General features: G+C 41.5%; 2 protein-coding genes across 3 annotated transcripts in view; one reads left to right on the top strand and one right to left on the bottom strand.

Annotated features, from left to right (window-relative positions):
• Positions 1–687: 687 nt before the first annotated feature.
• rab11a (RAB11a, member RAS oncogene family) lies at positions 688–6,825 on the bottom strand. The gene is made up of 5 exons (XM_080762579.1): positions 6,653–6,825; positions 4,637–4,832; positions 4,241–4,434; positions 4,001–4,081; positions 688–3,352 (listed from the first exon to the last, which is right to left on the bottom strand). Exons 1-5 carry the CDS (start codon positions 6,690–6,692, stop codon positions 3,216–3,218), a joined length of 648 nt encoding a protein of 215 aa, XP_080618705.1. The 5' UTR covers positions 6,693–6,825; the 3' UTR covers positions 688–3,215.
• A 2-nt stretch (positions 6,826–6,827) lies between these two features.
• Positions 6,828–26,534, top strand: part of dennd4a (DENN/MADD domain containing 4A) — a 38,340-nt gene continuing 18,633 nt past the window's right edge. The window contains exons 1-14 of one of the 2 annotated variants that reach the window (XM_080762577.1): positions 6,828–6,853; positions 15,076–15,408; positions 16,977–17,223; positions 17,347–17,416; positions 18,524–18,693; positions 19,997–20,235; positions 21,876–21,942; positions 22,182–22,240; positions 22,348–22,492; positions 22,834–23,009; positions 23,383–23,483; positions 23,933–24,151; positions 24,979–25,124; positions 25,753–25,773. In XM_080762577.1, the coding sequence (XP_080618703.1) occupies positions 15,098–15,408; positions 16,977–17,223; positions 17,347–17,416; positions 18,524–18,693; positions 19,997–20,235; positions 21,876–21,942; positions 22,182–22,240; positions 22,348–22,492; positions 22,834–23,009; positions 23,383–23,483; positions 23,933–24,151; positions 24,979–25,124; positions 25,753–25,773 (1,971 nt within the window). In that variant the 5' untranslated portion in view covers positions 6,828–6,853; positions 15,076–15,097. Of the gene's footprint in view, positions 6,854–10,651; positions 10,773–15,075; positions 15,409–16,976; positions 17,224–17,346; positions 17,417–18,523; positions 18,694–19,996; positions 20,236–21,875; positions 21,943–22,181; positions 22,241–22,347; positions 22,493–22,833; positions 23,010–23,382; positions 23,484–23,932; positions 24,152–24,978; positions 25,125–25,752; positions 25,774–26,534 lie in introns of those variants that run through there. The other variant, XM_080762578.1, reaches the window with a different exon arrangement.

The following is a 26,534-nucleotide window of genomic DNA, read 5'->3' on the forward strand; positions in this document are numbered from 1 at the left end:
GTGTTGGAGGATGAGAAACATTAGCAAATTACGGAGTGTTGCGGAGGATGAGAAACATTAGCAAAATTGCGGAAATTGGAAATTGCGGAAATTGTAATTGTGGAAATGGTGGAAATGGAAATTGCGGAAATGGTAATTGCGGAAATGGTGGAAATGGAAATTAAGGAAATTGGAAATTGCGGAGCCCTGCTCAATGCGGAAATTTTTCAGCATGTGTACGGAAAACATCCAGCAGGATCATTTAGGAACTACTGTACAGTAGTTCTTTCGAAAAATCCACTTAACTCCAATATCGGCAGAAACCTTATCTCCATATTTTGTTTTCATTAACTAATTTCATTACTTTGTCATGTGGATTATAATAGCTGATGTTTATAATCACTGATATACAAGGTCACAATGCATGGCATCGTGATGAGTTGCAAGTTTGTAGATCTATTTTTTTTTAATGTTCGGGCTAAAGTGATTTAACCAATGAAAAGTATTAACAAGACCTTGTGACTAAATAATGACATTGGATAAAATGGAACATTCTTTTTCCATTTCCTGAAAATTAAGTTTTAGTCATACAAGCTATCTGCCCTCATGGATTCAAATATAATTGGGTGGCAGACATTGGGTGATTAAGCATTGAGCATTTATACATTTCCTGAAGGCCTAGACATTGCATTACACACAATACTAATACAAATGTGTTACAGTTTTTATTTATTTGAAGTTTCAATTGTAATTAGTGGTCTGAATAGCGGATGATTTATAATAAACAAATTACCAAAGAAATGGAAATACAGCATACACATACATAAAACGTATAGACAAAATGTGAAAAGGTAAAGGAAATCACATTACATAAATCATTTGATTCAATGTAGCTAGCAAACCGGCAATGCCAGTACCGTCTGTGCATTCACATCATAGGTACTGAGTGGCCACACACAGGACTGTAGCCTTTAGGAAGCATCTCATCAAAGTACAGTACAGCCCTGCAGTCTTTACGCAGGTACTGGGTAATAAGATCTAAAGCCTAATTTAAACTTCATCGCATGACGGTGTCATGCACCGTAAATGACTGATTTTCAAGTGATAAACATGACTCATCGCCTATTAATTAGGCTTTACAATCAGGTGGCCGGTGTCTGACACCAGGTCATGGACCATTTAAAAAAGAAAATATGCTACTAATTTTTGATATTTTTCTTTGAACCAGAATCTAACATTATTCAGCATGGCGACATGAATACAACCTTTATCTGTAGTGCTTTCAGTGTGATATAGTGTGTCATGTTTAGTGCAAAAAGTGACATAGTCAAGTGTGAGTAACCTTGAACCTACTCAAGACAAGGCTTTCACAACGGCTGCCCGCAGCTGACATTGGCGACAGGGAAACTGATAAGCCACAGTGAGCCACTTCACACCTGTACGGTGGAGGTTTTTAAAAAGTCAGTTTGGTCCACAGTGGTATGGAGCAGAGTTTCCTGAGCTCCCGAGATAATGGCCATCTTTCCTACAGTAGCTGTGCTAGGCCAAACTTCCCTGACTGATGAACCACTAAACGGGAATGGAGGCCAGTGGCCGGTGACTCGCAGAGCCAAGAGACCAGACGCAACCCCATGACAGAGGAGAAAGTAATGTGAGGGCCAGCAGCCTGTGTTTTATGCGGAAACGGAAAGGCCACAATGGAGCAAACTGAGATTAGATGGGTATGTTTCTCTGCCTTGGACCCTGAGAACTCAAGTCTTCTTTGTTTTTTTTATATTTTTTACTGTGCATCCCTGACACAGCTCCAAGAGCTCAAAACAATTTGGTTGGTCTCCCACAGCACCAGAAGGGACAGAACAAAGACAACACCTGGGGCGGTTTAACTCCCAAGAGATCATTATGATGGACTCTGACAGAGATACTGTCTGAAACAGCTTAAAAGTAGAAAGCACATTCGTGAAATGAAGGCATCCCAACATGACATTCCACTAGAAAGGCACTGTAACCACCACAATCATTAAAATGCAGTGATAGTTGCAGCTGAGGTCCCTCTATAGTGTCTGACTGCCAGTGCAAGTGCATCATTAAAAACAAAACCGTTTAGATGCATAGTGTATCACTGGAGTGGATATGCAAAATGTTGCATTACAATAAGATCCCATTCATGCATCTTTGTCCAGCTATTGTCCATCACGCCCAATTTACCAGTGTCCGCTTTCAAATGGCTTGCTTCTTGTTCTTTTTAAGCAATACATTTTAGTACGTAATTTTGGCAGATGCTCTAACCTGGAGTGTCTTACAAATACAATAAGTGCAATGGTAAAATAAGGTTAAATTCCAAGACAGCCTACATTACAAGCAACTAATATTAAGAGGACAAAGGTAAAAGCCTCAGCACTGACACTAGATAATAACTAATAATTGATGGCACGTTCCCAAACATGTATCATGTGAACCAACACCAAAGATCACAGTAGTAAGATGGCCTGGTCTGGAAATTAAGACTACCGCTGTAAACAATTACTTGACACATATTGGGAGCCACTGAATACTGCACAGCACATGTTTCTACCAACATGTGTCAATGTTTTCTGAATACCCCTTTAAAAAAACCTTTAAACAAGCCTGGCTATAAGCTAATATGGACTCCAAGACACAGAAAATAACCTATAGGAACTCAAATAAAATAAACACTGAAAAGGTGAAAGTTAGGTATTTCCCTTCACTCATTTCAGATTCCAGAGCAGAGCAAGCTAGCAAGCATGCAGAAGCATCTTAAGCTCATGATGACAAACATCACAATGTAGCTACCAGCATTGTGATTTGGCTATACTACTTGGACACTATAGATTGCAGAATGCTCTGATGACTAATCGTTGCCTTCCATGTTACCACAGGACAAACACTGACAGGCTCTGGCCTGTCACAGCTCCCTGCCCCCAAAGACACAGCCAGGATGAGAATGCATGTCAAATGCATAGGTACAGATTTACACACACACAAAAAAAAAGTTGATTATTACTTACAGGCAACATATTGATGCGTTTTGTGCAGATTTGATTATTAAAATGTTGCTATATAAAAGCTTTATAGAGGCAGAGGAAAGGAAGCGCACACCTAACTGGTAGTTCGCTTTCCTCCTGGTATCAGCCAACCAGCTGTATCTGAGAAGCACAGTCATTTTCTTTTTCTTCCAGAGAGGCGGACCCTCAGTGGGGAAAAGGGGCCGAGCACTGCTAGATGCTCTGACAACACTGCATCTTTGGTTTGTTCTCTGTGGGCTGCACCTGGATGTTTACCACGTTGTTGCTAGGTGACATGTCATTGTCCCGCCTGTCGGACATTTGCTTCTGAGAGACGATGCGGTAAATCTCTGTGTGGAGAGAGGAAAAGGAGAGAATGCAATTAATAACACACACACACACACACACACACACACACACACACACACACACACACACACACACACACACACACACACAAACACTTGAGGTGTGCTTCGTATTGGTCTAAAAACACCTCCCAGACCATTAGGAAGCTTAATAAGTAATATTACCACTGCATAAAGGCTGATAGCATTGCAGATTAAACATTTATAGCTTGATTACTCTGCTGTGCGGATACCAAAAGGGCCAAGTCTGCTCTGTAGCAGAGCACAGCTGCAGATCTTTATTGTAGTCACGTCCTGGTAAAAGAAACCGTGAAGCTACAAAGCACAACCGAAGCCAGATCTTTGATTAGGCATTCCTGATGCATAACTGGCATTCATCCAAGTCAGGCCTTCGATACAGACACTCCCTTCTGCATCTATGAGGATAGACGCTGCTGCTAACGCATTGGGCATGTAAATTTGATTTGACGTAGCATAATCCTAAATGATAATGCAATTAGAGGTTTTAACAATGTTTCAGTCCAGAGAGGTTAATCTAAGCTAAACTAACTAAACTAAAATTCCATGGAGAAATGTCTCATCTAAATCAAACAATCTCAGAGAGGTGAGGATGTCAGGATGAGAGCTCACCAGTGAGAATGGTCTGGAAAGCTGTCTCCACATTTGTGGAATCCAACGCTGATGTCTCCAGAAATGACAGACCATTTTTCTCTGTGAGAGAAAGAAACACAAAGTATGAAAATATTTCCCTCCTATTGTTAGGCCTTCAAGACAATAATAAAATAAAAATGTGAATTTATAGATAATTTCAAGATATATCATAATAATAATGAGCTTAATTATAACTTGGTAGTTGTAGAACTGCCTCACCTGCAAATGCCCGCGCCTCATCAGTGGGAACAGCCCTGAGATGTCGCAGGTCGCTTTTATTGCCCACCAGCATTATGACAATGTTAGTGTCGGCATGGTCTCTCAGTTCCTTAAGCCAGCGCTCCACATTCTCATATGTCAGGTGCTTGGCGATGTCGTACACAAGCAGCGCCCCCACCGCTCCACGGTAATACCTGAGGAGGCCAATAGTGATAAAGACAAAACAAACCTTTTTCCACAGAAATGTCCGTTTCAAACATGTGGCCATATTATATATATGAACCAAGATAATATTCATGAAGTTGTTTATCCAGGATCTGAAATATATTTTCAAATGTATTTTTGAAACATGTGTGCAACACATTTTTGCTGTATGGGTGTTTGAAGCCCACTTACGCAGAGGTGATGGCTCTGTAGCGTTCCTGTCCAGCAGTATCCCATATCTGAGCTTTCACAGTCTTGCCGTCAACCTGGATGCTGCGAGTGGCAAACTCCACTCCAATGGTGCTCTTGCTCTCCAAGTTGAACTCGTTACGGGTGAAGCGAGACAGCAGGTTGCTCTTCCCCACACCAGAGTCTCCAATCAGAACCACTGCAAGTATAGTCAGAGGGGGCATGTCAATGCCAGTGTGTTGCACAAACGTACCCCAACCCTTGACGCTGAGTGCATCTAGGTCCCAGTTTTATAGTCTTTGGTGTGACCCGCCCGGGGACGGGGAATCAGAGCAGACACTGTACTACTGGAAAGGACACTACTATTAATCTTGGCATAGATACTACTATTAATCTTGGCATAGATAGATAGATAGATAGATAGATAGATAGATAGATAGATAGATAGATAGATAGATAGATAGATAGATAGATAGATAGATAGATAGATATAGATAGATATAGATAGATAGATAGTAGCTCATTAATCAACATGTCAGTTTTCACATCAATGTAAATGGGCCAGAGTTAGAGTTAGTTAAAGAACTGTGTCATCGGCATAAATTTGTATGGAGACAGTTGGACAGACGGAAGGCAGATCATTTATATATAAACTAAACAAAATAGGGCCCAGTATTGATCCCTGAGGAACTCCAATGCAACAGTTAAGATATGCCGACTGAGCATTACCAACACGAACGCTTTGGTTCCTGTTTGTTAAATATGAATGCATCCATTGCCTCTGTAGAAAAGTTAAAGAAGGATAGCTTTGACAGAAGTACCTTCCATCACTCTATCACTAAACATCTGTGAAATTCACTCGAACACCTGCAGAAAAAAACAGGGATGTGGGTGGGCAGGGAAAGAAACCTACCTTCTACGATGTCACTGAACATTATGGAGGTACTGAAAGACCCACACACATCAGCAACATTGTGAAAATTACAAAAATATAATTGCCCCTGAAATCACCCGAGTATTTAAGAAATTAACCTTGACAGATTCTTTGCAACTGGTGGTTGCTTATAAGCCTGAACTGTTATAGTATAGTAGTACACCTGCCTACGATACCAATGACATCATCGATGGAGCTTCCAAGCTAATAGAAACTACAAGATTGAATATAGATAGATAGATAGATAGATAGATAGATAGATAGATAGATAGATAGATAGATAGATAGATAGAACCAAACCTGACCAGTGACATCACCAGTAGGCAGGTTTCTTTCTGAACTGCGCACACACACACACACACACACACACACACACACACACACACACACACACACACACACACTGCTTGGGACACAGAGTAGACGGAGATCCATTTTATCACTTAATTTTCATTTTTCAGTGAGGACCAATTATTTGAATATATGTTGTAAATGGGCGAAGTGGTCTTTTAATCCAACAACAGACGTCCTAGTTTCTCTTTTTTACCACCCCCCCCCCCTTCCCACACACACACACACACACACACACACACACACACACCAGTGCTTTATGAATATGTCATGATTTCAGACAGGAAGTCTTACTCACTGATGACCCGGTCTGTCAGTGATCACATGAAGCTAACATATCAATGATTGATTAAGTACTATTATTGTGAATATGGAACATTTCTTTGTATTCTTCAGTTCACAATAACTGTTAATAATAACGGTCAGCTATAATTGAAGCTAGGTTCTGTGAAGCAATAAAGTACGTTAGCCTAACCTTTCAGACGCTTTTGAATAGCTTTACGCAGAGTATTTTGTGAACGGTGTATATAAGCCGGGCGGGGTTTCAGAATTCTCGACAGCATGAAACAAATTTCTATTCGTCTCTATTTCGAAAGGGAGAAATCGAGCATCCCCAAATTAGCCAGGTGGTTTATCATAGCCACATAGCTAACACTATAGCTAGCCACTTTGGTCGGACACTATTGTTAGCTATTTTTCTCGCTGTCAGCTGGTAATAATTAGGGTAAAGTTACCTTTGAACAGGTAATCGTATTCGTCATCTCTAGTCCCCATCTTCTACGACGTTTTTCGACCTGTCAGTGTTGCTGTCGAGCAAAAATGCTAAGCCGAAATAGGACAGTATCTCTTTCTCCTCCTCGGTCCAAACAACACTGTGAGAGGCTAGCCTAGCAAGCTAGCAGTCACACACCCAAAGATGGGCGGCCCGTTTGCAAGTAAGTGTTGTTTTACATCTAATTGAGTGACCCATCGGGATCTGTGACCCCAGAGGTCACTGTTTTGCAATTTCACCCAATTCAAGGTTGAAGTTCAAGGTGTTCATTTATTAATGTACATACTCCATCTCGAAAGTGATGGAAAAAATAGTCTATGAACAGGTTGAAAAGTATCTTGCCACAAAAAGAGTTATGCATGAATTCCAATCTGGCTTCAGAACACCACTCCACTGACACATGCCTCCTCTATTTGAGCGACCACATCAAACACGAGGTGGATGCTGGCAAATACTGCGGCATGGTCATGCTGGACCTCCAAAAGGCTTTTGACACAGTGAATCACTCCATACTGGTTAACAAGCTAAAAGCAATTGGTTTTGATAGCACATCAGTGAGCTGGATGCAATCCTACCTGGAGGGGAGAGAACAGATGGTGGAGGTGAACGGAACACTGTCCCCTTCCCAGTGAGCTGTGGCGTTCCACAAGGAAGCATACTAGGACCTTTACTGTTCCTAATATATGTAAACGACATGAGCATGTGACTGCAATTTGTTCCTGTTTGCAGATGACTCAGCACTGCTGGTCTCGGACAGGAACAAACTGCAGGTTGAAAAGGCCCTCAGCTCTGAACTTGGTAGAATCTGCACCTGCGGCTCGCTGATAACATCTTAACATCGCTAAACTATCTTTACACCTGGGAAGAACTGAATCCATTCTATTTGGATCAAATAGTAATCTCAGCAAGGCAGATGGCTTCTTGGTTAGAGTGGGTAACAATATTATCACACGAAAAGATGAAAATACCTACCTAGGTTCCATCCTGGATGCAAATCTTTTCGGTGATAAAATGTCCACCAACGTAATCAAAAAGGTCAACCAAAGAACAAGATTCCTATACAGGATCTCCTCACTGGTCAACGAGGGCTCCTAACAGGAGCCCTCGTACAAGGTTTCTTCGACTACGCTTGCACCTCCTGGTACCACAGCACCTCTAAGGCCCTTAAAACAAGGCTCCATACTTCCCAAAACAAACTGGTCAGGCTACTACTTGGCCTCACTCCCAGAACCCACCTCACCCCTGCCCACTTTGACAGGCTGGAATGGCTTTAGGGTTGGTGACAGAGTACAGCACCTTGCAATGGGTCTGGTCCACAAGATTCGCTACACCACCAAGATACCCATGCCTGTCTAAATACTTCCTTAATGTCAACGAAGTCCACACCAACAACACCAGAGGGAGTTCAACAAACCATGTGCAAGTTATATTCGGCACAAACAAGGGACTAAATTCATTTCGCTCCTATGCCACCAAAATGTGAAACGCCCTACCAACAGTCATTAAGACATGCAAATCCCTTGACTCCTTCAAAACTGCTCTCAAAGGGCACCTACGGATGGCTGCAATTCGAAACTGGCCCCCGTAAAATCTGAATCCCCCATGCACCCACCCCTGGCTGTTCCCCCTCACTGTATATGTTTCTTTTCCCTTTTTATCTCTTATGATGATTTCCTTTTGACTTTATAGTTGTGTATATTCGTAAGTCTTTAAATGTTTTGATGAATTGTAAATGGTGGGCCCTATTGTAAACAAGTGTAATGCTTTATGGTGTCGTCCACTCACTGTCAACAGCTTTTGTATTGAGTTGTACTTGAATGTACTGTAATTCTGCAAACAAATTTTTGCTTTACACCTGTAAATCTGACACGAGGTTAGTAAACATCTGACATTACATTAGTAGTGAGTGACATGCCAATAAAGATCAGAGTGATTTCTATGATACTAGTTCCCTCCGCTCATTCTAGCTCCGAGATGAGCTACAGAATGAGTGTAGGGACTGAGGGAACGTTTTGGTTGGGGCTTATATTATGCTAGGCATGCAATTGAAAAACAGCTACCTCTACAGTCACAGTATTTGATAGGTTACCAATTTTCTATCAACACCTACATTTAATAAAACGTAAAGAAAGGCAAAGCCGTTTGAAAATAAATTTGGTTTAACTCTTGGATTATTTGAATTTGTCTGTTTACACTTTACAGTATCTACAAATCACGTGTTGTTGTTGTTGACATGTAGCCTAAATTTACTTACGCACGTCTGCGGTTCTATGGTGTAATGGTTAGCACTCTGGACTCTGAATCCAGCGATCCGAGTTCAAATCTCGGTAGGACCTATATTTTCACGAGTGAAGTATGATAGTGAATTGATATTAATTAGAAATGATTCTTCCAGTACTGCTGCAAATCGTGTTACTGCGATAGCGGCCTACGTTTACAGTCAACTCTTCTAGCATGTAACTGAGGCTATACGCATTTAATTTGTGAAGGGTCAGAAAAATGGCATAAAGAAATCGTGTGAATGATTACATTTGATTTTATGCCGTAAAACATCTATAGCATATACACAAATCTATTAAAAATAAAATAAAAACACAGACTACACAAATTGCACAGAATTTGAGAGTAGGTATAGCCTATAGGCTATGTAAAGTTTTTTTTTCATCCAACAATTTTTTTTCAATATTATGCATGAACCACAGACAGTTACCACACCAGGGCAGCAGAGATACAGAAAATAAGGAATCTGTATTGGCCTATTAGGGCTATGGACCAGAGCTAGGTATTGGCATCGTTTTGATGACAAGAGTATACTTATTACTGACACTTTCGTGCTGTAAAGGGCATGGTCACACTCACACCGCACTTTTATTCTACCTATGAGGGCGGATTCTGCCGATTTCATTCATTTAAATGGGAATGGAGCAATTTATTTTTATTATTATTGTTGTTGTTGTTGTTGTTGTTATCATTAATATTATTATTGTGGCAGACTGCATTTGCGAGTGCTTTGGCATGGGAGTTCTGATCAACATTATTCCTGTGGAGAAGTGGTGAAAACTAACACACATGCTAACACACTAAACGATGTATCTACAATTTGTACAACTGTGCAATGAGCAATTGTTATGTTCATATCAAATAAATAAACAAACATATGGAATGAAGTCTGTACTGGTCATATGGAGTGTGTCTTGAGTGTACAGGGTTTGATGAGGTCAGATCAACATATGGAATGTCAGAACAGGTCAGCTCCATATATGGAGATCTAAGGGTGGCAGCGGGGGCAGTGTCTTGAGTGTACAGAGTTTGATGAGGTCTGGCCATATGGAGTGTGTCTTGAGTCTACACTACAGGGTTTGATAAGGCCAGATCAACATGGATGTCAGAACAGGTCAGCTCCATATATGGAGTTCTAAGGGTTTGAGCCTTTGAGGGGTTTGAGGTCAGATGTATAGAGTCCATGCAGATCTAGGTGATGATCCATGATCCAGTCTTCTCCATGAATTAAGAATTTGAAGTGATGAAGAAATAGACACACACACACACACACACACACACACACACACACACACACACACACACACACTACACTACACTACACTACACTACACTACACTACACTACACAATTCACATGCAGCTTCAATATTAGTCTATATAGGCTAGAGCAAAAAATATAAAATATTAAATGCTATTGAAAGTGTGTTGAGCTGCCCTACGCTATATTCCTTTGTAAACATAAATAAATACAACTCAACTCATATGATCAATTTTAATATTGGCTGCTGTCTGTCAGGGCAGCGTGGCTGTGTGAGAATGTCACCATGACGTCGGTGGGGGTTGTAAGCAGTCACGTGAACAGCGCAGGTCCCGATAAAGCGCTTCTCGGGCCAAGTGGGTCTGTTATTCTGATGCCCCTCTCGTCTCTTCGACTGAGATTTTCTTTTCTCCAAGCAGCATAACAATAGAGAGAAACCACATTCGAGGAGAATAACTTCTTTCAACCTGAAATCTTCCCGTTGTAGATTTTCTTTCCCATATTTCTACACATATCTGATAATTCGTCGTGAGCTCTGGGATGTGAGTACAGCGAGCGACTTATTTGATTGAAGAATATATACACGTTTAAATTAGAATTATATATTTTTTACAACACCAGGTTGTTGTTGCCGGACATTTTATTGTGTATGTTTTAGGCCTTATTTATGGTATTTATTTTTCATCCGTCATTTCATCGGTAGGCTATGTCTTTGATCAGCGCACCATTTTAATTATTTTACTATGGTGGATGACAACAACAGACAGATAATTGGTTAAATTACATATCTCGCATCGGTATGTGTTTTATTATAGTCGGTAGAACTACTGTAATTTCAAATGCTTCTTTTAGCCTGCACCTATTAGTGCACGAACCATGTTTACAGTGAGCTGTGAGCATAGGCTATCATGTCTTTCCTATATGTAAGGTTATTTCTATAGATCCCCTTTAAATGCCCAAGAAGATGGCTTCTGTCAGATCACATGTAAGCGTAGTAGCCTATAGCTACCGCGATAATACTATACGAAAATGGGTATTGTAGGCTATAAACGGACAATAATTTAACTGACTGCAATCAAGGGGCAATTCTGAACAAATGTACAAACAAAAAATGTAAGAAAAACATGCATTAAGGTGTTACGTTATGAACGCAATTATATTTCATTTTATTCTCAGAACTCTTATTGTGTCCATGTGATCGGTGTGGTGTGGCTCTACCCCATATAGGAACACGTAATGACTGTCATTGGCTGAACATGAGGGCAGTGAGTGTAGTGGTGCCCATTGATAAGAGATGTCGAGTGAAATGTTTTGGTGTTTAGTTGTCCATCTTCCCTGCCCCCTGCATGCTGTTGTCCTGGCCTGGACAATGATATAGCCTCATGCACTGTTTCAGCCTTTTAACTGAGAAACTGTTGGGTTTCACATGTGATTTGTAATTGTTTGCAATATTGTAAGTGGCGGAGATGACAGGTGTTATTAAAATGTACCTGATGATTGTTGTTGTTGTTGTTGTTTTAAAGTTCGTTTTTCACTTAGATGCAATTTGTTTAGAGTTCCTACTTGCATTCAGAGCAGAACCACAGACAGAAATGACTATAATAATTATTATATTAATCCCGAACAGGTTGTCACCAATTTAAGCATAAATGAGTGAAAGGTGCATCTTAATTCTGGTGCCATGCATGTTATGGTGAGAATTAGCTATAATTTTCTGATAAGTTTCTGATTACCATTGAAGGGGTGAGTGGAGGTGTTGGATGTCATGTCACTATAGCTGCATGGAATCAGAGATTAGTCTATATTTAATCCTAAATCTGATACCCCTTGTCCCAACTGTCCCCCATACTAGTCTAAGCAACTGTCACCCCATTGGCCGCTGTGTAGGCCCATGTCACGTATACTGTTCAGTAGCATTTGTGTATGTTCAGGCGAATGTGTGTGTATAGTTTTGAAGTGATTAGCACAAGGGTTGAGATGCAATATCGGAAAGGTGTATGCCTACTGTATCTATTGAAGTGAGTCATTTTAGACATGCTTTCTTAAGTTTCTTTGATTATTTGGCTGCTGACCAATTGGTGCTTTACAAACAAATAACACAAACATGGCTTTATTATTTGTAAGTATTGTCTATCAAGACACATTCCAATAGATAACATAGCTAACATCTATGTGTGTGTGTGTGTGTGTGTGTGTGTGTGTGTGTGTGTGTGTGTGTGTGTGTGTGTGTGTGTGTGTGTGTATATGTGTGTGTCAGTGTGTGTGTACAACATTTAATTACAGTATCCTATCCCAAACATGACATGTATATGATTTACTATGAATATGATATGAATATTTCAGCCTAATATGCTGTAAAACGTTCTCTTTCTTTATGGTCCGGTCCTGTATGGGCTGCGGTTGGTGCTGAGAAATGCGCTCTCTTGAGTCTTGCGAGATCAAATGAATGATTCATAATTATCTTAATAGCCTAATTTCTTTATAATGTTACGTCGCACAGAGTCTCGCCAGAACTCACACAGCAATGTATTGGTAATTTTTTTAATTCGAATGTTAATTTAATACATTTGATTATTCTTTAATTTTTTACATTTGAATATTCATTCGAATATGGAATATTCGTTGGCAGCACAACAAGGCCTACTTGTTTGAATGTATTGTTATCTGCCACACCTGGTTTATATTGTTATATCGCTACATTGTCGCTACATCTTAAACAGGATAATGGGGGGAATGGTTATGGTCAGACACAAACTTTCCACTACCAGTTATGGGCTGTAAAGTTCACTGTCTATATTTTTGCAGGCCTCTGTAGAATTGGTTTATGATTTGAAAAGTAGGCTGACAGTGTCTTTGAACTGATGATGGTAAGGTAATGATGATGATTATATTAATTACAACTTCTTTTGGTTTAATTTTCATAGGGCCATGAGTACAGCTCAAACAAAGTGCCGTGCGATGTGACGTCCAACTCATCAATTACAGATGGTTGCCTAATTCTCATGCCACTCATGACTATGTAAAATCGGCAGTGAGCATCTTAGTGTTACCAGTTTCTCAATTAACTAATTAAGGGATACATGTCCTTCTCTGAGCTGTACCTAACCTAGTTTTTTGGTCCATTTGCTCGACCACATGCATGGGGGAATGCCATATGGAGCTATTAGCCAAAGCCACACACCCCTATAGGAGTGATAGATACCTTTATTATCCCGTGGGGAAAATCAGTCGCCCAGAGGCGGCACAGCAGTTTTGTATTTTTTCCAGTTTTTCATGTGTTTATGAGGTGACAGTACTTCATTAGACCCCTTGGTGTGGTTGTAATGTGCAATTATGTCTTCCTTTGCATTTAGGGTTTCTTCCTGGAGGCTGACAGTAAAACGTGCCAATGAAAAAAACAGTGATATAGTCGCAATTAAGTCCATATATGGAGATCCCTGATGTCATCAATATTAGCATATGGATATATGTCAGAATCTGTTCTGACATTCCATATGTTTATTCTTCCCCATCCATCCTTCCTCTTCGATGTTTCCCTTTTGACTGATACCTCTCCATTTAAACTCTAGACGGGCCTGCCCCAAAGTTATTTGTGCAGCCGCGCCCGGCTAGAGTTCTTAACAGGCCCGAAAATTAAGGCCCCGCCCTGGGCCCTCATCAAACCCTGTACACTCAAGACACTGCTTAGGCCTAGTTTACACGTACCAAACACCAATCAAGAAAATGTTTTTTTGGGCCACCACAATGCTTTTCCAATGGGAGTCACATGGTTTGATCAAACATTTGTGTTTGATGAGGGGGGAGGGGCAGAACACCACCAGCAATCAAACACAAATGTTTGATCAAACCATGTGACTCCCATTGGAAAAGCATTGTGGTGGCCCAAAAAAACAAAAAAACGACGAGGCCTTACTGTAATACTACAGAGCAACGGTAAACGAGAGTAAAAAACAAATCACTATATACAGTCAATCAGTGCGTCAGAAGTGTATCACGCATCTCGTCAGAATAAAGACAGAGAAATAAGATACAGGCAGTAAGATACAGGTAGTCAGGTACCATGTTCTGTTCATAGCGGTGACACATCCAGTGGGGAGGAAGGAGAATGGCTTTATGCTAACTCTCCATTGCTATCCCAGTGGTCATATAATATCCAGCTGATTATCACTTTGCTGGTAACTGTGGTGGTGACTCACCACCAGTGTGGAGGAACTGCTGAAGGAGATAACGCAGGCTTTTTAACTGAGGCACAATGAGTTGGCCCTGTGATGAGAGAAGTCCTCCCATGTGCCATGCATTGTGATAAAGCTGTAACAAGCTGACTCGCTGCCAGTCCCTCTTGTCTCTGTGTTTCAGGGAGGACGTTGTTTTGAGTACCAAAAATATGGTTTGGCAATATTACCTCTTGGGAAGCTGTGTGAATGTGTATAGTCTATAACACGATTCAGACTAAGTCTGCTCATTTGTGGGTTCAATTGTTGTTCTAAATTCCTTCTGAATTGTGTTTCCTTCCTGTACAAAGGCATGTGTTTTATTTGACATAATACATTGTGGCATATAGCAAGGTCAAAGTCTAAAGCACTTCCATATTTCTTGCTGTGTTTTACTAACAGGAATGCATAGTAACTGCTTCCAGATGCTTTTTTTTTTGTGTAGGAGTGTCTAATGTACTCTAGGTTATGTGTGTTTTATGAGCCGCATGTCATTCCTGCCGTCTTTTCTCATGATTTAATGTTATAGCCAGGAAGTAAAAACGGAATATGTCCTGTCATTTGATATATCTCACAATTTGATGACATTGCACCTAACTGTGGAACATTCCCCCACCCCTCTGCCTTCTTCCAGCCCACATTTGTGGGAATGGAACATGATGGAGGACAAAGGGCCTCGTGTAGCCGACTACTTTGTGGTTGCCGGGCTGACGGACTCGTCCAAGCCGCTGGAGGAGGAGCTGCACTTTGAGGATGCTTGTCCCAGGTCCTCTAAACCTAAAGCCCCCATCACCGATGTGACCGTAGTCATCCGCTCCCTGGGCGAGGAGGTCCCGCAGGGCTTCACCTGCTTGGACGCCACACCCACTGGCCTCTCCGCAGAGCTCAATGGAGCCAGCCTCCGAGGGCCCCAGATCTTCCTGTGCTTTAAGCGAGGCAGAGATAAGCCTCCACTGACAGACCTCGGGTGAGTAGTAATCCCCCTCTCACTGACCCATCACTTGATGCTATAATCCCTCCCCTTTCTTAGGTTGCTATAATCTACTTTCATATGCACGCACTCATTTGACCCCATCTCTGCAATGGATATATATATATTCATTCGGCTAAAAACGGCCATGCCCAATTGTGCTGAAATCATCACATTTGTGATGACGGCAATGGCCGTTTTTAACCCAATGAGTGATTTTTTTTTGCAAAACTAATGCTTGGAATGGATTCAGCATCATGAAAACCCCCTAGTTTGACATGTCACATGCTACATAAAGCATGATGAATTTTTTTATATTTTGCTTTCTATAGGTTGTTAATGGTATGGTCACAGATTATGCCAATTACGAAAATTGCTCAACATATGCAAGTTAGCATCCGGCAGTTTCTACATGCTGGGGATCCATACTAAACATTTATAACATAAAACATTGGTGTACTTAACCCTTATCCATAAACTTATTTGCCATTTTTTACTATTTAAAAAAACCTTTTCAAATAGTTAAAATAGCTGATCTACAAGCTCACAACATGTAGATGTAGATCGGCTAGTTGAACTATTTTTAAATTATTTTCAAAATAGTAAAAAATGGCAAATAAGTTTAGGGATAAGAGGACAAGGGTGGCGCAAGATGGAGCCCCATGTGTACCGATTTGCGTTAAATTTGGATAAAATCTGAAGGAGTATTAGAAACTGTATTTTACATATTATGTCGGCCTCCTGGTGGCGCTATAAAGAGCAGATGTGAAAAATTCCAGTGAAAGGTTTTTCTTGGCCTCTAGGGAGTGTGCATACAAAGTTTTACGCATATCCGTGCAGTTAGAGGTAAAAACACTAATCGGCCAGTTATAGCGCCACCATGAGGCTGAGTTGAAAATATTCCAGTGGCATTTCTTCCTCTGCCTAGTGGGAATGTGTGTGCACAGTTTCACGGAAATCACACGATGTGTTCATGATTTGCGGTATTTTGTTTTAAACTGAGCACTTCCTGCGAATTGGAAGCCAATATTAGGCAATCAGGATGGAGTCTGAAAAATCTGAAAGACCCGTTTCGTTGAGTGTACCAATTTGCGTGATGTTTGGACAAAATCTGTATGTGTACTATCCAAAATTTTTTTTGCACAAAGTGGTCTCCTGGTGGCGCTATAAGAGGCCAATGTGAAAACCTTGGGGCAGAGGTTCAGCTGTGGCATTCAGGGAGTGTGTGTGCAGAGTATGGCTGCGATCAAGCCAACGGTGCCGGAGATTATAGCTGTCCACAGACGGACGGACGGACACAGTGCAAAGTGCAGAGTACAAAACATACTCTCTCCACATGCCTTCGGCCTGGTGGAGACAATAACACTAGCAGCCAAACAAATGGAAGTAAATATTGACTGTGGCTAGTAACTTTGTCTTCCCAACCAGCCATTTTGGCATGTAATTATTGATACAGTAGGTTTTATGTTTCATAAATTCAATTTGCTTCTGGAATGACATAAATGGTGTGGTCCATTCCTTGTCAATGCTGCCTTGTATCACTTGCCTTAATCCTTGAATCACAGGGTCCTGTACGAGTGGAAGGAAAAACTGAAGCCAGGCTGTCACATTGTCCAGACCACACCCTCAGGTCGCCCTGCCAACATCAGCAGCTCTTCGTCCCAGCGCATCTACATCACGTACCGGCGTGCCCCTCAGTGCCAGCCACACACCTCACTGGCTGTGACAGATGTCTGCATCATTGTCCCCGGTAAAGGGGAGACACCCCCGCACACCTTCTGCAAGGTGGACAAGAACCTGAACAGCAGCATGGTGAGACAGAGAGCTCAGACTGTCGTATTGTCTGTCTGTATGTATGTATTGCATAATATAGCAGAATGTTTCCATTGATGTTTTTTCGGTTTTGCTGATGGTCTACCTTTTCCTACATTCCAGTGGGGTTCCTCAATCTACTTATGTTACAAGAAGTCACTGGCTAAAACGAACACAACTGCATACAAAGCAGGTAATGTGTGATTAAGTCATTTCTCATTTGTGTTTGGCGGAATTTAAAATGTTTGGGTAGTAACTTGGGTGAGTGGTATATGGTTAAAACGGAAAAAAAAGTTTGAAGGTTAAAGCACTATATTCCGATTATGTTTTAAGACACATAAAATACATTGGGTTGCGAGTCGCCATTTTGATATGTTCCACTTACAATTTGGTCTGCTCATTTGTTTGTGTCATCAATTCAAAAGTCCCTTGTTACTTGTGCGAATCAGGGATTGTGAATGTTTGGTGACACCCTCGGCCAATCAGGGATTGTGAATATTTGGTGACACCCTTGGCTGATGACCTAACTATCGGTGTAAGCACACCTAAGATTCCATGCGCGGACAAAATAAGCTGTCTGCCGGCGTCTCTTCTGGGTTTTTAGACAGCTGGTGGATGGAAATGAAGCTCCACCCACGTCGGCCAGATTCCCGGAAAAGCTTGCCCCAGCGGCAGAATGCCGCGTGATGGAGCTTAATTTCCATCCACCAGTTGTCTAAAAACCCGGAAGAGAAGCCAGCAGACAGCTTCTTTTGTAAGCTGTCTGCATGGAAGTTCAGGTGTGCCCAGGCTGTCTGTATGTTTATGTAAAATGAGTGGTTCCTGATTGACCGAGGGACAACACCGACATAAGCCCCTCGGCCAATCAGGGATTGGCTGATGACGTAACTATGTATGTTTATGTAAAAACGGTGGTTCCTGTTTTGGCCGAGGGCCAAAACAGTGGATGACGTGGATGACGTGGATGACGTAACCAATTTGAGTTTCAAACTTATATATAGGACACTTAAAACATTTAGAACCTGTTGTAGTGGATATCTCGAACGGGATTTATATTATATAACTCAGATATTTCAATAACTTGGTTGAGGTAAGTTGCGTGCTCTGCTCGCGCACAAGTAGGCCATTCATGGCCAACTTGTGTGCAAAGCGCAAGTTGGCAGCTCGACAGAGTCATTTCTAGTTTATCCTGTATCCTGTGTGAGTTCTCTCTCCTGATTGGATAAAATTGGTATTCTGAAATTACATTTTCTGTTTACTGAAGAGCTGGCGACTTGATGTAGTCTGTGTTTCTGTCCAGGTCTGCTGTGCAGATATCCTGAAGAGGACTATGAATCCTTCCCCCTGCCTGAGTCTGTGCCTATGTTCTGCCTGCCCATGGGGGCAACCATTGAGTGCTGGCCAGCCCACACCAAACACTCCTTACCAGTCTTCTCCACATTTGTATTGACAGGAGCCTCTGCAGAGAAGGTACAATGACCTACTTATAACCACTTTAAGGTGCAAAGTTCGAGATTCCTTCAATCTGTTTTGAGCATTTTAAGCAATAAATATGTATTGTATATTAAAACAAATGCAAATGAGCAGAATTGAAGACCTACCTATAAGCTTGTACATCGCAATTCATGAAATTCAGTGTGCAATGATGTATAAAGTCTGAAGTTGTTAAGACCTAATAATGTATGCTTTGGTGACAATATGTGTGGTGTACTGTATCACTCAACAAAAGTTCTGCATTTTCATAACCTTTCAGCAGAAAAAGTGTCAAAATACATTATGTTTGTATAATGACTGTTGCTGTAGAGGAGTTGTTCCTGAGTCCTTTCTTTCATTCACTGCATTTTTAATGGTCTCCATTTCAGTTTGTTTCTCTCCTGTTTTTTGTGTCAGATATGCAGTCACACAGGCACAGCTTCTTTCTTTCTACATCTGTCTCCTCTCTCTCTCTCTCTCTCTCTCTCTCTCTCTCTCTCTCTCTCTCTCTCTCTCTCTCTCTCTCTCTCTCTCTCTCTCTCTCTCTCTCTCTCTCTCTCTCTCTCTCTCTCTTTCTCCCTCCCTCCCTCCCTCCCTTATGGATTAGCTTGCCAAATCTATATCCCCTACTATTTCCAAGAAAATAATAGCTACGAACATGCTGACTTGATGAGAACAGGTCTATGTATGGAATACTAAATGGCTGTAAGCATGGGAAAGCATTGCAATGCGATACAGAAGAAAACTCTCTGCTGATCTTTCTAATAATGCATTGCATTGCTCATCCACCACTTACTCCGGCACACAGATGTTTAAGTGTGGAACGCCTTCTTTCACTCTGTCCTCCTAATGACCGTTGTTCTGCTGGCTATTCTCCTGGCACTGTCTTGCCTGCTGTATTTTGTTTATTTATTTGTGAGAATGCACTTACAGCAAAAGGGCTCAGGATATTTTCATTGCATCATCTTAGGTGCTTTATTTTAACACCATCAGGGCCCATGACATAAATCACCGTCAAGTTCAAGTGCACGGCATGTGAGATTTATTAATTTATTAATGGATTAAATAGCCCACTCAAGGTGTGAATATTCCGCTCTGTATTTGCCATCACACTGTACTGTACTAGGAATAAAGTGAAGACCTTTGACCACAAAGTCATGTAATGCTAATAGGATTTTTAATGACTGCAGCAGAGAGCTTGCATAATTTCTCCATTTGTGGAGTGAAGTGTAAGTATGGCTTTCATTTGCGTTTATAGTTACAGTATGCATATATATAATCAGAATCTGTTCTTGCGCAGGTGTACGGTGCAGCCATCCAGTTTTATGAGCCCCACCCAGAGGAGAGCCTGACCGATCGACAGCGAGCCCAGCTGGGCCTGCAAAGCTCTGATTTCCAGCCGGACGGAAGCAGAAGCATCCACAGCAACAAGAGCATCTGCCTGCTGTCCCACTGGCCCTTTTTCCAGTCCTTCAGGAGTTTCCTCACGTTCCTCTATAGATACTCCATCTCCGGGCCGCACACAGTGCCTATTGAAAAGTGAGCACTTTTTTACACAGACATTACACAACAAGAACATAATAACAAACAACAAAAGAAAATAAAGAAAAGAAAAGAATAACAGCTCAGGCACAACACTATTATAAATAAAAAGACATGACAAGGACAATGAACCATAATGACAAGTGACCGGGCGACCACCCCCCCATACCCAAAGGGCAGACAAGCCCCCACCCCAAAGCAGAGCACCCACTAGGGAAGAATGCTGACATATAAGATATCTAAGGTTGGCACGTTTTTTTTTTACCGGAGCCTGAGGCCGACAATAACCTGGAATGGTCATTGTCCATCAGTCACTGACTCCCCATTGTTGAAACACAGATGCATGACAATCACTCTCATGCATTGTGGCAGAAATGTGCAGGTATCCCAATTACTCGTTTCGCTTTCCCGATAAATTCTACATGGAGACATATACGTGTAGGAAATTTATATTTTATTGGGTGAGTTCAAATCAAGTAATGCCCCATCAATAACTAGACAGAACGTTGCCAACATTTTATAACAGACTAAACACAGAGACAGACAGGGCTCTGGAATGCTTTCATTTGGTTGTAACTTCATTTGGTCTGATGTTGCGATTTGTTTTGTAAATATGTAAGCAAAGTTTTGATTAGTCCCCTTTTCCTGCACTATTGCCTCCATAAATGTATAATCTAGCTAATGTTAGAGATTCAATCAGATTCAAGCTCTGTCTGTCGCGTTTTAGAGCATAAATTCAGCTGTTTAACTTGACATTTCTGATGGAAAAGTCAAGTTGAGCAGAAAAATCCTCTGTTAGATCATAGTTGGTAAAATAGCAAAACATAGCATTTGATTCATTTAACTAAAATAAGAATACAAAAAATCATCTTCCCAGTTTGCCAGCATGGCAACAAAACAGAAAAAGTGCCCCTCGGGGCACAGGTCTCCACCAGGTCAGGTCAGGTTGTGGCCTCCTGGTGGCGCTATTAATAGGCCAATGTGAAAAAGGTGCAATTTCTTCTTACGCCTTTGATGGCAATTGGATGATTTGAGGGATTTTGTTCCAAAAATGTGTTTTGCAAAAGTCCACCTGTTGGTGGCGCTATATCAGGCCAATGTGAAAAGGGTGGGATATATTCTTCAGCCTAGTAGGAAAGTGCTTGAAAGATTTCACGTAAATTGCACACTGCGTTCATGATTTGAGGCCTTTTGTTAAAAACGGGCCAATCCTACAAATTTGGAAAACCAATGTTAGCCAATTAGGATGGAATATGAAATATCAGACGGATCTGTCTTGAGCACATGACTATAGAGATACTGTGTAATGATTTGCGGGATTTTTGGACAGAATCTGGAGGAATAATATAAAAACATGTGTTTTACAAAAGTCTGCCTCCTGGTGGCGCTATAAAAGGTGTCCTTGACTTCTAGGGACTGTGCATGCAACATTTCAAGCTGATCGGTACAATTATAGGTAGAAAATGTTAAATAACAGGCCGTTCTGCATGGATAATTTGGGGCAGAGGTTAATCGTTGGCATCCAGGGAGTGTGTGTGCAAAGTTTGGAATCGACCGGATTAACGGTGCCGGAGATTAGCTGTACGAAGACGGATGTCTGGCTGAACTGGGGTTGCCCTTGTCCTTTTTATCCACAGGCATATCTCTCACTTCATGCAGACGGTCCCATTTCCTTCCTCTCAGAGACCACGCATCCTAGTGCAGGTGAGCCATCACTGCAAATCTGAAATGAAACAGCCACGTCTGAATCACAATCAGCTTTATTGCCACATCACAGATTTACAAAGTAAAAAAGCGGGTGAAATTCATTTTTGGGTATAGTAGAAAAGAAAGGGACAAAGAAGAAAGGGAGGGCTACACTGTAGTCAGAGAGATGAGTCTCCCACCTACTGATGCTGTGTTTATCAGGATGGTGTTCTCACTCCTACGTATGTCTTTCACAGCTGTCTCCACATGACAGTCTATTGCTGAGCCAGCCTGTGTCATCTCCACTGCCTCTAAGGTACAGCTATAACCCAGTTATATGCTCTCTGCCGTTTCACATTTGAAGCTAAGCTATTCATCTTAATTTTATCTCTCTCTCTGTGTGTGCATGCGTGCGTGCGTTAGTGGTGGAAGTCTGTCTACCTTGCTGCTGAACCTGGGTCCTAAGAATGCAGCCACACTGTTGGTGCTGGCTGTCACCGAGCACAAGATCCTGGTCCACTCACTCCGTCCAGCAGTACTGACCAGCGTCACAGAGGCCCTAGTGTCTGTATGTATCTGTCCTCTTTACAGAAATAATAGTGTCCAAGTGTCCATTGTTTAAGCTATCATATAGTGATGTCCAGCACAATATGTACTATTAAATGGTTTTCATCAGTGTGTGTGCAACATGTACCGTACAGAAGAGGGGGAAAGCTCAATGTTATACAAATGTCTAACTACAGTACCTAGCTCCATGGTTACCATGAAAACAGGTCAATGTTTTGCAAAAGCACTGGTACTCATCATGGCTATATTAGATTAGTTCACTGACATGGTTTCTTATGTAATCCTGATGTTCTTTTAAACATCATTAAACATCATTAAAGGGCCTCTATCCATCTCTTGCAGATGATCTTTCCCTTTCATTGGCCATGCCCCTACATCCCCTTGTGCCCGCTGGCCCTGGCTGATGTGCTCAGCGCACCATGCCCATTCATTGTTGGCGTTGATTCGCGCTACTTCGACCTGTATGTGCCCCCGGCGGATATCAGCTGTGTGGATCTTGACACCAACACCATCTCCCAGTGAGTAACCCCTGACCTCTCCTGCTTCATGAAAAATGGCCACCTCTAATTGCAACATTATCTTCCCATACATTTCGTTTTCTTGGGACTGGAACCGCCCTTTGCTCTTTGCAAGGTTATCGTGATCTTCTATCAACACAAGCTTCGTCTTATGTAACTAGAGGGGGAGTGGAATGTGAAATATTCTTTATTGCTTAGGAAGGAGTTGGGGTTCAACTGGTCTCCCACATAAACGCACTAGATTCTTTTTTTTTGCGGAGAGATTAAATTGTCAGTTCTGGTGTCAGTGAGTCTGTCTCCCTCCCCACAACTGTTCCTCGTGTTGCACGGCGTGTCCTCCCCCGTAATGAAAACCATATGGTGCGTTTTTCAGCAAAGATGACAAGAGGGCCTTAACATGGAAGATCTTACCGAGGAGAGCCTGCAAGCAACTGCTTAATACGCTGGGCAAGCTGTACCAGCAGCTCATTGATGGTGAGTCCAAACAAATTCTGTATCCACCTGTGCCTTTTAGGTCATCAGGGCCTTTTTACCTATGTCATTTAGGGCAAATACTGCACGAGAGTTATTCAAATGTTGACAAAGCCTTTGAATGTTAGCCTGCATTTTTTCTTCAACCAGGCATGTTTTTCTAAAGTCCATGAAGATGTCAATGTATTTCAGTTAACTAATGTATTATTGCTGAGAATCCTGGCAAAGAAACATGGAGTATATAATATAATCTCACAGTGTGTATCTTTAAGCTTCTCCCAGCCTTTTCCAGTGCATCCCACTGAACACATTGCAATCAATTGCGAGATGGAGCTTCTGTCACAGAGATGTTCATGTTAATGTGCGGCAGTGGGGTTCTCTCTGCAGCCCACACATATAATATATGCATTATATTACAATGCATGGCACTTATGCTGTGTGCACCCACACAGGTGGTCTGCTGAGTCGTGAGGATGAGCATGTGGAGCAGAGGGTGACTGACAGTGAGCTCCATGGTGGGAAAAGCCTCCACACTCTGGAGATGGAGATCCAGGAGGCGTTCCTGCGCTTCATGGCAGCCATACTGCGAGGCTACCGCTCCTATCTGTTGCCCATCACTCAGGCCCCCTCGGAGAAGACCACGGACGCCAGCTCCCTCTTTGATCTCCAAGGTACTATAGTACAATTTCATATACATTTTCTGCCTGAGAGTTAACACTCAGGATTTTGCCGTGTAGGTCCTGTCTTCGCTAATTAAAATGCCATATTACATATATTACACAGTGGCGGAAAGTAACTAACTTAAGTACAATTTTGAGGTATTTGTACTTCTACTCCACTACATCTCAGATGCAAATGATGTACTTTCACTCCACTACATTTATTTGAAAACTTTAGTTACTATAGTTACTCTGTTACTTTGTAGATTTTGATTATTACGGTATTATGAAAACCACTTCAGCCCTATATAGATTTCCAGAGCTTGTAGATCTGCTATTTTCAAATGATTTTTATACATTTGAAAACTTGAAATAGACATTCTGCATAATGAGTAAGCTACTTTTACTTTTTACTTTAACTACATTTTGATGCCAATACTTTTGTACTTTTCTTCAAGTACATTTTGAACAGACTGGGCGTCCCTGGCATATCTTTTCAAATGGGGGGTCCGCGGGGCTAATTAGTGTCACCTTGACGTGAAAAGGTTTGGGAACCACTGGCTTAAAACACCCCTGTAAGTAATGACTTGGCTGATTTAGCTTAAAGCCTATGTGGAAGTTAGGTATGGCTGATATGTCAGAGAAATTACCATGATTAATAGCACAATCACTGTGCACATCTGTGTGCTCTTACAGTATGTAAGCAGTAAACCGGAGAACTCCTTTCTTACTGCTGTATTAATATCCTTCCAATAAATTGTTGTTTTTGTGCCGTGAAAATGACAAATTGTGGCTCAGCAGTCTCTCAGATATTACTGTGGTTGCTGTTTCTGTCATAGGATTCCTGAAGAGCAGAGACCGCTCCCATCAGAAGTTCTACTCGCTCATGATGAAGACTCAGATGTTCATTCGCTTCATAGAGGAGTGCTCCTTTGTCAGCGACAAGGATACTAGCCTGGCCTTCTTTGATGAGTGTGTTGACAAGGTGAGATTTGCAACTCATTTATACTGTATAATACCAGTAATGCATTTTCTGTGTCTGCAGGGAAGTCACATGGTTCCGCTAGTTGTCTCTGAGTAATTAGAAACCCATTTCCTCTGAACTTAGTCATTTAGTGGAAGGATCTTATCCTGTTGTAAAATGAGTTATTCAGCAATTATTTATGTGTTACTGAATTCAACACTATTGGCTGAACCAACATGTGCATGCTTGAAATAATTTGGATGTTCAAGATGTAGCTAGAGGGTTTTATTTGTCACCCACTCATACCGGTACAAGCAGCGAAATGTTGGTGTGGCAAGTTCCACAACTTACTGCTACAAGTTAACAACCAACAAGATGATAATGATAATACAACTGCTAATACAAATGTAAGTGCTTCTCTATAACAAGGGTTCTCAACCTTTTTATCTGGGGACCCCCCAATATAATTTGGCGACCCCCTGGTTGAGAACCCCTGCTCTATAACACTAAGCAACAATGTGCTTTCATAAATATCTCTCCTTTTCTTCACATCTCTTTGCCTTTCCTCTGTTATGCTTTTCCCTTCTTCTTTGGCTTTCTATTCTGTATCCTCTCTCTCCCCGCCTCTATCTTGATCCTTGACTGGCAGCTATTTACCACTGGAAACAAGGTAAGAACCCAGAGCAATAGAGCTGTATGTTGCATGTCTTTGAGAGAAGGCCTATCCATTGTATTCTAGTATACTGTATTGTAGCGGACTGGCTGGATACTAAGGGTGAAGCCAACTGATGAGTTTATTTCAGAACCCAACGTAGAAACTAGAAAATGACAAAATGCATGAATCAATTTTCACAAATGTCATATTGGCAACAAACATTCATATCAAACTCCACATCTTAAGTTGCATGTTTTCCATAGACCTTCATTACCAATACGATTAGAATGCATACATAAACCACCATATCAAAATGCATTATAAAAAGATAGCAAGAGTAAAAACAATTATCAGCTTTTTCCCCTTCCAGCTTGGTGCTAATAAAGTGGCCTTTTGATCCAAGGTCTATCCTGCCTTTCAGCCTTGGCCATCCTTTTCCTCCTCGCTCCTCTACCACTGAGGTTGTTTTATATAATGTTGCCATCTGCAGCCTCATGTTGAACACCAGCACCACAGGTGAAGTTTATTTCAATCAGAGCAATCAGTCCCAAAGTTTGTGCAGGAAATTGTCAAAATAATAGTATGTATATAATAAGGTAATAAGGTAACACATTGTGGCCATATAAACTCCCCCTTGGGTCCGTTACATGTATGTATTAGAAGTATAAACTGTACTATGTCATGCTAGATCAGTTGTCTACTCCCCCAACCAGTGGTGTCATGCTCGTAGAACGCAGTATACCACGCCGTGGTACCAGTAATTTTTTGACTTGCAC

This window comes from Protomyctophum bolini, assembly GCF_963924005.1.
Source record: "Protomyctophum bolini genome assembly, chromosome: 4".
NCBI classification, from domain to species: domain Eukaryota; kingdom Metazoa; phylum Chordata; class Actinopteri; order Myctophiformes; family Myctophidae; genus Protomyctophum; species Protomyctophum bolini.